At 39.3% G+C, this 13,927-nt stretch overlaps 6 protein-coding genes across 6 annotated transcripts; 1 reads left to right on the top strand and 5 right to left on the bottom strand.

Moving 5' to 3' along the window:
• Window positions 1–316: 316 nt before the first annotated feature.
• On the bottom strand, window positions 317–1,809 carry BDF20DRAFT_976172 (uncharacterized protein). Its single transcript, XM_053085077.1, has 3 exons — window positions 1,780–1,809; window positions 1,584–1,673; window positions 317–1,516 (listed from the first exon to the last, which is right to left on the bottom strand). The coding sequence occupies exons 2-3, from the start codon at window positions 1,627–1,629 to the stop codon at window positions 375–377; spliced, it is 1,188 nt and encodes a 395-aa protein (XP_052935950.1). The 5' UTR covers window positions 1,630–1,673; window positions 1,780–1,809; the 3' UTR covers window positions 317–374.
• On the bottom strand, window positions 1,790–2,737 carry BDF20DRAFT_876210 (uncharacterized protein). Its single transcript, XM_053081353.1, has one exon. It carries the CDS (start codon window positions 2,331–2,333, stop codon window positions 1,818–1,820), a length of 516 nt encoding a protein of 171 aa, XP_052935949.1. The 5' UTR covers window positions 2,334–2,737; the 3' UTR covers window positions 1,790–1,817.
• BDF20DRAFT_876208 (uncharacterized protein) lies at window positions 2,713–3,936 on the top strand. Its single transcript, XM_053081352.1, has 2 exons — window positions 2,713–3,629; window positions 3,908–3,936. The coding sequence occupies exon 1, from the start codon at window positions 2,897–2,899 to the stop codon at window positions 3,446–3,448; it is 552 nt and encodes a 183-aa protein (XP_052935948.1). The 5' UTR covers window positions 2,713–2,896; the 3' UTR covers window positions 3,449–3,629; window positions 3,908–3,936.
• Window positions 3,937–5,212: 1,276 nt separating this feature from the next.
• On the bottom strand, window positions 5,213–6,521 carry BDF20DRAFT_942729 (uncharacterized protein; the record flags this gene model as incomplete). The annotated part of the gene is made up of 2 exons (XM_053084811.1): window positions 5,213–5,652; window positions 5,847–6,521. The coding sequence occupies 2 exons, from the start codon at window positions 6,519–6,521 to the stop codon at window positions 5,626–5,628; spliced, it is 702 nt and encodes a 233-aa protein (XP_052935947.1). The 3' UTR covers window positions 5,213–5,625.
• A 179-nt stretch (window positions 6,522–6,700) lies between these two features.
• Window positions 6,701–7,987, bottom strand: BDF20DRAFT_942723 (uncharacterized protein; the record flags this gene model as incomplete). The annotated part of the gene is made up of 5 exons (XM_053084810.1): window positions 6,701–7,416; window positions 7,481–7,588; window positions 7,611–7,686; window positions 7,743–7,835; window positions 7,909–7,987. The coding sequence occupies 5 exons, from the start codon at window positions 7,985–7,987 to the stop codon at window positions 6,828–6,830; spliced, it is 945 nt and encodes a 314-aa protein (XP_052935946.1). The 3' UTR covers window positions 6,701–6,827.
• Window positions 7,988–11,328: 3,341 nt separating this feature from the next.
• Window positions 11,329–13,373, bottom strand: BDF20DRAFT_913970 (serine hydroxymethyltransferase-domain-containing protein; the record flags this gene model as incomplete). Its single annotated transcript, XM_053084132.1, has 8 exons — window positions 11,329–11,945; window positions 12,022–12,217; window positions 12,311–12,515; window positions 12,590–12,790; window positions 12,859–12,938; window positions 13,020–13,121; window positions 13,188–13,220; window positions 13,296–13,373. The coding sequence occupies 8 exons, from the start codon at window positions 13,371–13,373 to the stop codon at window positions 11,329–11,331; spliced, it is 1,512 nt and encodes a 503-aa protein (XP_052935945.1).
• Window positions 13,374–13,927: the final 554 nt, after the last annotated feature.

The raw sequence follows: 13,927 nt of genomic DNA, 5'->3' as shown, positions 1-13,927 counted from the left end.
GATAATTGTGCCTTCAACACACTGTATATTCCACTTGGTACTCATCAGTGAAAAATTAGACAGTCTGAATATGTCTCAAATAGTTCAAGATTGTAGCGATATTTTTGAACGTTATAATTCTCCTCCTATTTGTTTGATCATCAGCCAACAGAAAAGTTAATGATAACATTTTTAATCGAACTACGCAATATCAAGAGCTTTCATTTTTAAGAGAAATACAATGTACGTTTTGGGCAAAAAAATGTTTATTGCTGTCAGAATACATTATTGACAACAGAAATGAAATGGAAAATCACCTATTATTGGAGATAGTGATGGCTACTAAGTGTCATAAAAAGATTTTATTGTTAAATAAATGATTTGTTCATAAATGATTACTTTTGAAGCGTTTCACAAGTGTTGGTATTGGTAGGAGCAGAGGGCATAGTGCTAATAGTAGAGATAGAGGGCATGGTATTAATAGAAGTAGAGGGTATGGTACTGTTGGTAAAAGACTTGATATGTTTATTGTAGTATCCTCTGAGACTTTCAGTTGTTTTATACTCCATGATTACTGCTTTCTTTTCTTCGTGACCTTGCTTAAAGCATTCTACCCAGCTGATTCTTCCTGTCTTTTCACTTCGGAATCGTTTTATATAATCATTAAGTTCACTGAAGTTGTTGTATGCGGTTCGATTTGATTGTGTTGACTTCAAATATTTGATAGGGGGAGTGTCGGGAATAGGTGTTGTCTCCCTTCCTGCTGTATATTTTCTTTTTTGTCTTTTAAGATAGTCAACGGTATCATCTAAGTATAGCATTGCTTTTTCAATTGCAGTTTCATCCCCTTGTTGCATGTGCCTTTTAATTTTTTCAATTTGGTTTGCCGTATTATCACAAATTGCATTAATAGCCTCTGCTTTTTCTGCTTCTTCTCCAGCTAATTGCTCAACATATATTCTTGCTACCTTGTATAAGAGCTGCATAGTAGAATTATCAGAGGCGTAGTCAAGGTGGGCTATCGACACTTTTTGTGAACATAAAAAAATACCAATAGCTGCCAGCGAAGCAAGTTGCTCAGCCCGATCAATCTTTGATAATGTTATAGAAGACATTATTAAACAGCGTTTAGCCCAGAAGAGACATGGTACTTCTAGGCAGTACGGGTAGTCTATCGCCGTAGTTAATTTGCTGGCTACTGGTGTGGTTACTGCGGACACGCCAATTATTAAAACAATTGGGTATTTATTATACTTCTCGTAAACCAACGTGGAGTAGCGTGTTGCGCGAGACATGTATTTTTCATTCACAACTTTTTGGACTTCTACTATTATTGGTGAATATTCACTAAGGGTCATTTTTGGGAGGTATAAAACGTCACAGGCACTCTTGAAGAATTCACTTGGGGCAGCCATGTAATGATCCTGTGGGCTATTGTTGACACTTTTGCATAAAATATTGATGACTTCGTCATTGGTAAGAACAGCTTTGCTTATTAAATCCGTCCCTGGAACAAACTTTCTTGGGAGAGAGTAATCTGTATTTTTTAAGTTGTATTTTATATGAGAAAAAGTATTGTTTTTTATACAACATCTTTTACCTACCATTAATGAGCTCGTCATTTGCTTTCAAATGAAAAGAATCAGTCATAGTGATAAGGATTATGGCGTACCGTACCGTACCCAAAAAAAAAAGAAAGAAAAAATGAAAAAAGCGTACCGTACCGTACCGTACCTAAAAAAATGAAAAAATGAAAAAGCGTACCGTACCGTACCCCCCAAAAAAAAAGAAAAAAGAGAAAAAAGCGTACCGTACCGTACCGTACCGTACACATAGCTTCATGCGCCTTGTTGTTGGATCAGCAGCAATTGTTGGTTTTGTTCCAATGCAAGCATTAATGCAGACTGTAAATCCTGCTCTTTTCCTTGAATTTTGCTTGGTAGGGGAGGTCGAGTAATAACTGATCGAGCCTTCGAATTACTCTTGTTTCTTGAACTTTCTCCCTTACTGTGGCTGTTGCTATCGCTATCACTTTGTGTATCCGTGTCATCTGCGCTACTGTCGCCTTCTGACGAGCTCTCGGCGTCAGAGTCGTCCTGTTCAAATTTACGAGCTATCTTGTACGCCTCTCGAAGTGTCATTGGTTCCTGGTTATTTAGGTATCGCCTCATATCTGCAGGGGAACAGTGTCTGACGAATAAGGATACATAGAAGTCCTCCTCATAGGAGGTCATGCTTTTGTTTGGGTTTTCTCTGCATTCACGCGACCAATTGTTTTCTCTTGGATGCACTGCATCCTCCAACTTGTTTATATACTTTGTAACTGTGCTATACTTCTTGCGTTTGATCTTCATAACTTTATTCAAATAGTGTATGTCGTCGCGATGTACGATGTTTTGTTTTTCTTCCAATGCTTCTTTGAAACTGTTCCACGAATTTGAAGCTTCGCGATCCGACCCATTGTAAAAGGGAACCTTGGAAACTATTGTGGACGTGGTCCAGTTAAGCGAACCGCCAAAATAATCAGTGAGCTAAGAAATGAGAAGGTCTTTCCACTTTCATAGAACGATATATGTGCACTATCGTTCAAGGCACACACGGGATTCCGAAGACCATTACCAGCGGATAAGCCAGAGTTTCGCACGAACATAGATGAGATGCTGTACACAGACGAGGCTGAAGGTCGGCATGCACCGCATGTACCTGGTAAAATTAACGATATTGCTTTCCGCTTGATATTGGACACCGGTTGTGCCCCATGTATAGTCTGCCATAGTACGATTTGCAAGCTTGCTAAATAACGAACTACAACCCATCGAATCTGAAAAGCTAATGGTCGGTGATGGTCGAAAAATCACACCTAAGGGACTCATAAGGAACCTTGAGATCGAAATCATTTCTGGTCAAACATCTATCTATGGTTGATGCTATCTGTTTGGATGTTTCAGAATCATATGACTTCATTTTAGGCAGGCTGGCCATGCAAAAGATCGGTGTGGGTGTCGATTTGAAGAGTTCTTACTGGTACATTCGTACAAGCGGAAATTTACAAAGAATTCCAGTATCATATTTTGACCCACTGCAGGAGGCGTACAGCACAGAAAGTTCCCTAATGGCTATATCCAGTGCGGATATTGAGGACAGCTCGAATGAGGTTGAATCACAGGACGGCCTGTCTACACTCATATCGCAAATTAACGACAACCGTGGGCTTTCTCAATCCGAGAAAGAGCAGGCGATAGCGCTGATACTGGAGAAAAGAGCAGCGTTTGGTACCACTTATCAAGACATAAAGCAAACAAACTTACTAAAACTACGCATTGATACCGGTGATGCTACGACTATCATGAAGCGCCCCTTTTCTAGTATGAGTCCTTCAGACTTGGAAAGATTAAAGTCAGAGCTTCGAGAAATGTTGGAAACAGGAGTAAATCATTCCAGCCATGCACACAAAGGCAGAATCAAGTAATCCAGGTTGGGCGATTCCGAATAAGGTCACTGTTCGAGATTCTTGGTCTTTGCCTGTCATTCCCCACTTACTAGAAGCATTTAAAGGAGCAAGGTTCTTCTGAAATTTTTTCATTCCATCGCAGTAGACGACGAAAGCATACCGAAGTTGACTATTACTACTCCTTTTGATTTTTAGTACGGTACGTTTTTTCATTTTTTGGGTACGCTACGTAACGGTACGGTACGTTTTTTCGTTTTTTGGGTACGGTACGGTACGATACGATACACTTTTTCGTTTTTTGGGTACGCTACGTAACGGTACGGTACGTTTTTTCGTTTTTTGGGTACGGTACGGTACGATACGATACACTTTTTCGTTTTTTGGGTACGCTACGTAACGGTACGGTACGTTTTTTCGTTTTTTGGGTACGGTACGGTACGGTACGTTTTTTTTCATTTTTGGGTACGGTACGGTACGGTACGTTTTTTTCATTTTTTGGGTACGGTACGGTACGGTACGTTTTTTTTCATTTTTGGGTACGGTACGGTACGGTACGGTACGTTTTTTCATTTTTTGGGTACGGTACGGTACGATACGATACACTTTTTCGTTTTTTGGGTACGCTACGTAACGGTACGGTACGTTTTTTCGTTTTTTGGGTACGGTACGGTACGATACGATACACTTTTTCGTTTTTTGGGTACGCTACGTAACGGTACGGTACGTTTTTTCGTTTTTTGGGTACGGTACGGTACGGTACGTTTTTTTTCATTTTTGGGTACGGTACGGTACGGTACGGTACGTTTTTTCATTTTTTGGGTACGGTACGGTACGGTACGTTTTTTTCATTTTTTGGGGTACGGTACGGTACGATACGATACACTTTTTCGTTTTTTGGGTACGCTACGTAACGGTACGGTACGTTTTTTCATTTTTTGGGTACGGTACGGTACGGTACGTTTTTTTTCATTTTTGGGTACGGTACGGTACGGTACGGTACGTTTTTTCATTTTTTGGGTACGGTACGGTACGGTACGTTTTTTTTCATTTTTGGGTACGGTACGGTACGGTACGGTACGTTTTTTCATTTTTTGGGTACGGTACGGTACGGTACGTTTTTTTCATTTTTTGGGTACGGTACAGTACGATACGATACACTTTTTCGTTTTTTGGGTACGCTACGTAACGGTACGTTTTTTTTCATTTTTGGGTACGGTACGGTACGGTACGTTTTTTTCATTTTTTGGGTACGGTACGGTACGGTACGTTTTTTTCATTTTTTGGGGTACGGTACGGTACGATACGATACACTTTTTCGTTTTTTGGGTACGCTACGTAACGGTACGGTACGTTTTTTCATTTTTTGGGTACGGTACGGTACGGTACGGTACGTTTTTTCATTTTTTGGGTACGGTACGGTACGGTACGTTTTTTTCATTTTTTGGGTACGGTACAGTACGATACGATACACTTTTTCGTTTTTTGGGTACGGTACAGTACGATACGATACACTTTTTCGTTTTTTGGGTACGCTACGTACGGTACGGTACGTTTTTTCATTTTTTGGGTACGCTACGTACGGTACGGTACGTTTTTTCATTTTTTGGGTACGGTACGGTACGGTACGGTACGTTTTTTCATTTTTTGGGTACGGTACGTACGGTACGTATAGCGAATAAATAAAAGCTCATTGAACATTCAGAGTGCTCTGTTGAAAGCTGCACTCCTACTGACTATTTTAAAGATTCTTTCTCATTCAAACACTTTTGGAAAAATGACATTGAATGCTTATTCCATCCTTCACAATCTTTTTTTGTTACTTTACCAGCTGATTCACATATACGATCTGTGAAACGATCCTCTGCCGTCAAAATGGTGTTCTTCAAACACCAGCTTTTATTTTTGACCAAAATTCCTCGATTGGATTCAAGAAAGAAGAATATGGTGGCAAATGTATGCACTTATTTCCTCGTTCTTCGATTAATGCTTTGATTACTTTTGGCTTGTGAATAGGTGCATTATCCATAACAATATACTGCCCCTTTATATTATTTTTATCTAGTGTATCCATTACGTTGTTTAGATAGGCCATAAAGTGTTCAGATCTTGTCCCAACTTCGCCATTTATTTTTGCTTCCTTACCATCTGCCCTTCTTTTTTAGAAGAAGCTGATTCTGGTTCTTTAACTCAAATATTTATGATACCTGCTTGAGAAATTGCACCTAAAATTATAAATGGTTACACCTTTTCCAGTTGGTACAGTGCCATTTGCAGGTGTGCCTTTTAATGAACGGCCGTGGTTTCTTTGCGTATGCAAATTGAAACCTGCTTCATCGATAAAAACGCAATTCTTAGAAAAATCCATATCTGCATCACTCTTATATTGTTCAACAATCGCTTTTCGTAATGCTATTACTCTGTCTGAATTTCTTGCTGCTGGTATTTTTACAAGTTTCTTTAACGTAATGTTATGCTTATGTACTAAATGTTTGTGGCTGGCAGAAATAGAGATTTTCAAACCCTCAAATTTCTTACAAAGTTTTAACTTTAACTCAGTGGTATTCTTTTCGATATCAGTCAACTTATTACGAGGTCTTCCACGAGGTTTAGAATAAGATCCTGGGAGTCGTCTCTCAGGATCATTGTTATAAGTTTTAACGTAATTCTGGGCAGTGCGTACATTAACCCCAGTGGCTAAAGCTGCAATTTTTACTGCGAATCCTTCTTCGATTATTAAATCGAAGAGTTTCACAACTTGTTTAGGAGTATATTTTCTGTAAGAACCTCTTGTTTTAACATTTAAAGCCGTATGTCTTTTTCTCAATGACATTGACTCTGCGAAGAGAAAAGCATCTCCAAAAAAATCTTCATTCTCTTCCTCTATTAAATCTACTTCCATATATTCACGTACATATGATAGAGAATCATTCCCAATTCGTCTTATTTTCTCCATCCATTCTTCGCTCAAACTGAACTTCGCGATTTCCATTTCTTCCTGCTCGTCATCTTCCATATAATCGTCAGATGAAATGTCCATATCGTTATCTGAAATAATTTCACTATTAGTGATAAATTCACTAATGCTTTGCATGTTTGTTCTAATATTTAAACTAAAAGGAGTCGAAACCTTTACGATATTTTAGGTCATTTTACATTTTTTTTATTACTAAGCAACGTAAAACTATTTTTACCTTGACGTAGATATTCTTTTTATCTCAACGCAAACTCATATTCAAAAAACAGTACACAAATTCAGTTGACAGTTAATCGCTACAAGATTTACCGAACATGGTTATCTTCCTTTTTCTCTTCTTCTTCCTGCTTCTCTTTCTCTTTCGGTTTCTTTTTTTTTTTCTTGTTTTACTAAGTTTAGGTTTGCCCTTCTTCTTTGGCCATTTCATCTGTTCTTCCCTTCTTTTTTCCGTAATTCTTTGTCGTATTTGAGACCTCCATCAACAAGCATGTTCACCATCATATCTGCAGCACGCTTGCTGCCTTGATACAGACGGAATCTTGTTTCACCCATATCAGACCCGTAGAATGAGAACAGAGTCTCTAAATGTTGCAGTATATAAGTAGTATATATTTCATAATGTTCAGGCGAGCCTGTTTTGCAACTCGGTATATTGCTTTCTATATCTTTTATCGTACAATTGGCTTTTTTCCTTTCTGATTTTGAATTGATACTAGTACTACCCGTCATGTGGTAATATTCTTTTGTTGAGCAGCGTCGTATCTCATGTCTTTCTGTTTCTAACCCGATCGCTGCTGTAAATACGGTCTTTCGACCAGGATCAACAAATGCGGGTCTGTAGTTTGCTGTGATCTCTGCATATGAGAAGCCTTCCAACGTCAAGTCATGATGATCAATAATGGCGTCTTCTTTTGGTTTCTTCTTACGACTAAATAAAAAGTCTACAGTGAAGCCATCAGATCGAATCAGGTTCGGGAAGAGCACACTTGTGTTTGTCTTAAGCTCAGCAACACTACGATAAAAGTGAAAAAGTAATCGAGAACAGAATCCTTTTAGCAGAGTGTTAACTACTTTACCTTCTGAAGCCTAACTTTTTGAAGTTGAAGACTTTGCAGAATTGTTCGAGTTGGGCTGTATAACCCTTGGCAACTTTTCCATTCGAGGGAACGAGAAGTAGAATGACCCTTTAAGTCACAACTGATGCACCTAATATCTCCAGTTGTTTGCTTCTTTTCTTCCTTGGTTTTAGCTGATTGCTTACGTTTCTTGCCGCTACTTCCAACTGAATTTGCGTTAAGCAAACATAAACTTGTCTTGCAGTGAGAGCATGATACTTACCATCACGCGCAGAAACTGCTTTGTAAAACTTGCATTCATGGTATGCCTTGTTCAAATGTCCGAATGTTTTGCAATCCTCGCATTCGATGTTTACTAGTCATACAAAATATAATCTGAGGATTACCACTATAATTTATTTGTGGCAGCGCGCTCATGTGTTACTTACGGAAGGACTCATCTTTGACTTTATTCTTATGGGCTTCTGCCACCGATTTGATTTTTTGCAAGATTTCGGCTTTGTACATGGTGAGTAATAGAGAAAAGAAAGTATGAAAGAAGAATAAGAAGAAGAAGATGGAAATCAAAGGAAAGGCAACTTTCTGTAAATGCTTCGAGTTTGACAATATTTATTGTTTATTACGATTGACAACAACAATTGTTATGTACGTATGTGGCGGAAGAACCCGTAGATCAATTTATCTGATCCATAAAGAACGTCTCGTAAACGTCAACCCTATGTCTATTATGCTTATAAGACCTGTGTCGCGCTAAAAAACTCATATATCTCGTGGAACTTTAGTCGTAGAGTCGCTATCAATTGAAAATATCTAATAACCTTCAAAGTAATGTCTCCAATTAAAGTGTAAAGATCTTAAACAGGAATTTCAATTCGTATCCTGTTTTTACCTAGAAACGTCTTCAATAAAACACAAATTATCCACTAAAAAATTCGAAAGTGTCTCGTACGGAAGAAAACTTCTGTACTTCCACATGGCCCACGCAAGCGTTCACTTTAAACGAGTTCTTCATATCTGAGGATACCATTGTAAATGCGATCAAAAGCCTCCCCCATAAGAAAGCTCCCGGGGTGGATGATATCAAAATTGAAATGCTGCAACCAGTCAGCGACTGAATAGCACCCTTTCTTTCAAATCTCTTCCAATTAACCTGGAAATGGTCCTATACGCCTAAGTCATGGCGCATTGCCCAAACGATTCCGATTTATAAGAAAGGCCCCTCAACCGATCCAGGTAACTACCGTCCAATTAGTCTTACATCTATTTTTCGCAAAATTTTAGAGCGATGCATCCAAAATTACCTTTTGGCCAATAGTCCCCCACTCGATATTGCGCAGGGTGGATTCCGTATTGCCCGTAGCTCCTTAGATCAAGCTCTTTGTTTAGCAAAAATCTGCAATATTTTGAAACGCCAGCACAAGATCGAACTAGTTCTAGCTTTCCTCGATATCAAATCAGCGTACGATACGGTTGACCGTAACGTCATATGGACAGTGCTTCGTCCCCATATTCCAGAACCGCTCCTTGCCCTACTTCAAAACATGTTTGACGATGTCAGCATTGAAGTCCTCCAGAACAATGCCAAGTCAGAACCTTTCAGCCCTACTACTGGTGTTCTTCAAGGATCCATACTATCTCCTATACTCTATTCATACTACATTAACGAACTACCTACACTGCTCCGTCCAAGCCCACTGGATCTTTCCTGTTCCGGAATTGATTCTAAATATCAACTGTTTACTATATGCGACGACGTCGTCTTGATTACTGATAAAGATCATCTTCAGACCCTGTTGCAACAATGTGAAGCTCATAGTCTTCGGCTAGGTTATCGCTGGCATCCGAATAAATGTGTTATACTAGACAGATCAACGCACCCTATAGATTACCAGCTTTATGGAGTTGCTCTACAACATCAGCTCACTTTTCCGTATCTAGGGATACCTTTTCAACCAGGTGGTAGTATAGATATAAATGAACTAGCACGTACTAACACGTTTAAGGCCCTTACTACGATGAATCAATTAGCAGCAATCGGTGTCAATCCTGGTGGATTCGAAAAACTGCTCTCACTACGGTTATATGCCCAATTAGTACGCGCAAAGATGGAATACGGACTGGCCATTAGCCCCCTAACCGCGAAGCAATATAAACAATTCGAGGATACTCAGAACAAGTGTATTCGACGAATCTTTGGTGGATCCAGTAGATCGTCTGCCCGACTTATGCTCCACCTTGCCAATCTGCCCACCATGAAAGAACGCTCCTTCGTCCTACAAGCTAAGTTCCTATTACGTTCTACCTCACTGCCTACTGATACTTTAATCTCGATACTACTCCCATATATAGGCCAGCAACAGAGTAAATCATTATATTGCAAGCTTGCTCGTTCTCCGATCTGGCAAGATTACACTTCTTCTCCGCTCAATCAACGATCTGAATCAGCTGCTCCGCCACGCTGTATTGCTAACTTCCGTACTAGCCTCCTTCACATCCAACAATCGAACAGCCCCAACTCCAAACTGATCTCTCAATGCCGTTCTCGATTAATGATCGACCCGATCCTTTATATTCCAATGTCAACTAATGAACGCAGCCGATGTATCCGATGGCGTTTGGGTTGGCTTCCTGCAGGCCACCGAACCTATTGCCTCAAACATCCCTCGTCATTACTTACAAAGTTCCACGCTATCTCCTGTTTAAACATGCACCACCGCCTACGACTCCCCATATCAGTCTGTGATCCCATATCCTATGTCCTCAACCGTCTTCCTACACATCTGATCAACAACCCAACCCAAATACAAAACTGGCATTTTCTATGGCCAGCACTTTGTCACATTTTGTTTGAACTCGACTACTTTCACCACCCTCGAGAGCTGCCTACAACTCCTCGGTTAGGGCATCTATTGCTCGACTGGTTACCCTCTTCCCTCCCACAACCCTTTAGTACATAATCCTTTTTATCCTTGAGCCCTAAGGGGTTTTTAGCAATATATAGTCTACACTATACAAACTTTAGGATCTGCTCCGGGTAATTTTTGGTGCTCATTGGGTTTTAAATATTGTAATAAAAGAATTCTGTTTAAGCTGATGCGTTATTTCATTTTATATATTTTTTTTTTACTTATATTTTTTTAACTATTCTAATCCCGCTTCACGTATTTAATGCTCTTGTCTGCTGCCCCTTTTGAGAATCTTCATCTTTTTGACACATCTCTTAACTTGGGTTGACAGGTAGCCATTATTCAAGCTACATTATTTTAAAATAAACATCTTTTTGACACATCTCTTAACTTGGGTTGGCAGTTGGTACATTGTTAGTACATTTGAGTCACCGAGAAAGATCAACTATTCCCTACGACATCCGTTTACATTCAGTCTCTATTTTAATCCCCGTAACAAAGCCCTATTGATACGGGGATTAAAGAATTTGACTGAATTTGAATATTGGAGAGTTTTGATCGTTCAACACACGGGAAGTCAAGCTAATGTCTCTCTGGACGCAATTGCTATAAGCCGTAATTGTGAATCCTTAGAACAATAAGGAACCCACAATGATTTTATAATAAAAAAAAGGTGTGCGTTTAGAAAAAGAAAAATTCATTTCACTATTCCTGCGAGGCGGTACTAACTTCGCTAGACACCGTCCGAAAGTAGGGTTGATAAGTTTAATGAACACAGCAGAAAGTTGGATTGAAAAGAACCTTTTTTTAATTTTGCCATATCAGAAGGAGGGATTCTTTCAATGAATTGATATATTACTACAATATTAAAAAAAAACTGCAAGGTTTATTGTTCAAATTCTATAGTACAAGTGTTTTTAAAATATGATATCAATGAATTGATTATTGATATTTCATTTCGGTCTCGTAGAAACCAACAGTAGGGAATTCAGAAGCAAACTGAGTAACTTCATTCTTCAAATCTTGAATGGATTGGATAGAAGAGCCATCACCGATGTGGTTCTTGAAATCAGTCAATTTCTTACCGGCAGCTTTTGGCTTTTCTTCTTGAGCAATCTTGACGGCACGGTCAATGAAGTTGGCGACCTTGACAAAGTCAGTTTCCTTGAAACCACGACTTGTCATGGCGGGTGTACCGATACGAAGACCACCAGGAATGAGAGCACTCTTATCACCGGGGACAGTGTTCTTGTTGGCAGCAATATTGACCAATTCCAAGATACGTTCAACACGAGCACCATCAATACCTTGAGATCTTAAATCAACTAATAATAAATGGTTATCAGTACCGCCAGACACAAGATCGTAGTTTAATTCCTTGAAACGATCAGCGAAAGCAGCATTGTTCTTAAGAACTTGCTCTTGGTATGTTTTGAAGAGAGGAGATTTGACTTGCTTAAGAGCAACAGACAAAGCACTGATGGTATGATTGTGAGGGCCACCTTGATGACCAGGGAATACGGATTGGTTGATAGCATTTTCTAAGTCATAATGGGTTTCTGAGAAAAAGAAAAAAGAAAGGCTTGTCAGCAATCCAAACGTTCGCGATCTAAGATCATATCTTCTTATGCTTACCTTTTCCTTTCTTATCGACACTTCTTAAACCCTTTCTGAAGAAGATCATAGCACCACGGGGACCACGAAGAGATTTGTGTGTAGTGGTGGTAACGAGATCAGCATGATCGAAGGGGCCAGGTAAGACACCTGCAGCTACCAAACCGGAAATGTGGGCGATATCAGCCATCAAGTAAGCACCGCATTTATCAGCAATCTATAAGATAATGCATGAGTATGAGTATGAGTATGAGTCTTACAATCAAAATAGCTATCGTAGTATAAAAGGGCATTTAGAATCTAAGCTTACGTTCTTCATTCTGGCGTAATCAATATTACGGGCATAAGCACTAGCACCGGCAACGATGATCTTTGGTCTGTAGAGCATGGCATTTTGTTCCAAAGCATCATAGTCAATACGACCAGTAGTTTCATCTAAGCGGTAAGGTAAAGTTTCAAAATAGGCTGAGACTTGGGAAATCTTTTTGTTGGGAAGTTGATAACCATGAGATAAACTGAGGAGAGGCAAATTCAGCTGCTTAGTTAAGGGTGTAAAATAGTTTAAGAACTCTATATATATAATACATACTGTCCACCATGAGGAAGATCGAGACCCATAATACGATCATGAGGCTTCAAGACAGCACCATAAACGTATAAATTAGCGGGAGCACCAGACAAAGCTTGAACATTAACACCCCACTTTTCAGTATCCAAGTCGAAGGCTTCTAAGGCTCTCTTACGACAAAGATTTTCTGACATATCGATGAATTCATTGCCACCATAGTATCTATAATTGAGGGTTCTTGGTTTAGAAATCGGGATTTCTTTGTCCACACATTCTTATAGTCCTTTTACCTAGCACCGGGGTAACCTTCGGAATACTTGTTTTGCATAACGCTTCCGAGCGCATCCATGACAGCTCTTGAAGTGAAGTTCTGTCGTAATTAACGATAAACCTTTAATCTCTCTCTTCTATTGGACGCATCCTTTTTTTTTTCTGGGAAAACCATCCCTACCTCTGAAGGAATAAGATCAATGCTTTCCTTCTGTCTCTTCTTTTCCTTTTCGATGATGTCAAACATTTCGGGGTCGATCTTATCGAGTCTGTCATTCAAGAACTATGTGATAGAGTATGTAAGTTATTTTTCGTTTCTGCGCTTTTTCCGTCTCAGTAACCGACTCACCTCTCTTTGACCAGCAGGGAAAACATATCCACGCTATAATTGAATGCCAAAACAGTGAGCTTCTATTCAGAATATTCGTGATAACAACTGCAGAACCAAAATTGCTACCTTGAATTGGTTAATAGCAGGTCTAACCATGCGGGCGGTGGTGGGCTTGACTGCTACTGCGAAAACTGATCTCAACATTGCAATGCGAATCTTCAAGAGTTACGATGGAACAGGGTAAAGTTGAAGGAAGGAAAAAAGAGAGATAGAAAGAAACGATAATGATTCGTTTTATAACAGTGTTAAAGTATTGTGCAAAATTTAAACTCTAAAAGAGGTAATTGTTCTTCCACCGAGTCAATCCACCGCGTCAAAAAAGTGAAAAATTAAGGATATCATCAAGAGAAAAAAAGAGATTCAAGTTCAATTAAATAATCTCACAATCTGTCCATGTTGGTTATGGTGAGGCTCGTGCACTCATTTAACAGCGTTTGGGCATACCTTGCAATAGACGTGCACTCTGTCTTGAAAAATGAATCATGATAAGCTTCACTGAGTATCGTCAGAGGGACCTTACCAAATGCCTATCTTTCTTTTTGATCAACGGAGAAAAGCAAATATACTTTAGTTACGCAAATCTGGGGTTGACCATTCACATTTCGACATTTGAAGCTCAATCTTTTACTCTGGAAGCATGGTAAGTCTATGGTACTAACAGCACCGCCATTTCAAACCATCTTGTTACTCTGAAAGAA

The sequence above is a fragment of the Mycotypha africana genome (genome assembly GCF_025528875.1).
Source record: "Mycotypha africana strain NRRL 2978 chromosome Unknown BDF20scaffold_6, whole genome shotgun sequence".
NCBI lineage: Eukaryota > Fungi > Mucoromycota > Mucoromycetes > Mucorales > Mycotyphaceae > Mycotypha > Mycotypha africana.
Note: the sequence above shows the minus strand (reverse complement) of the source record. Positions and strands in the feature narration are given on the sequence as shown.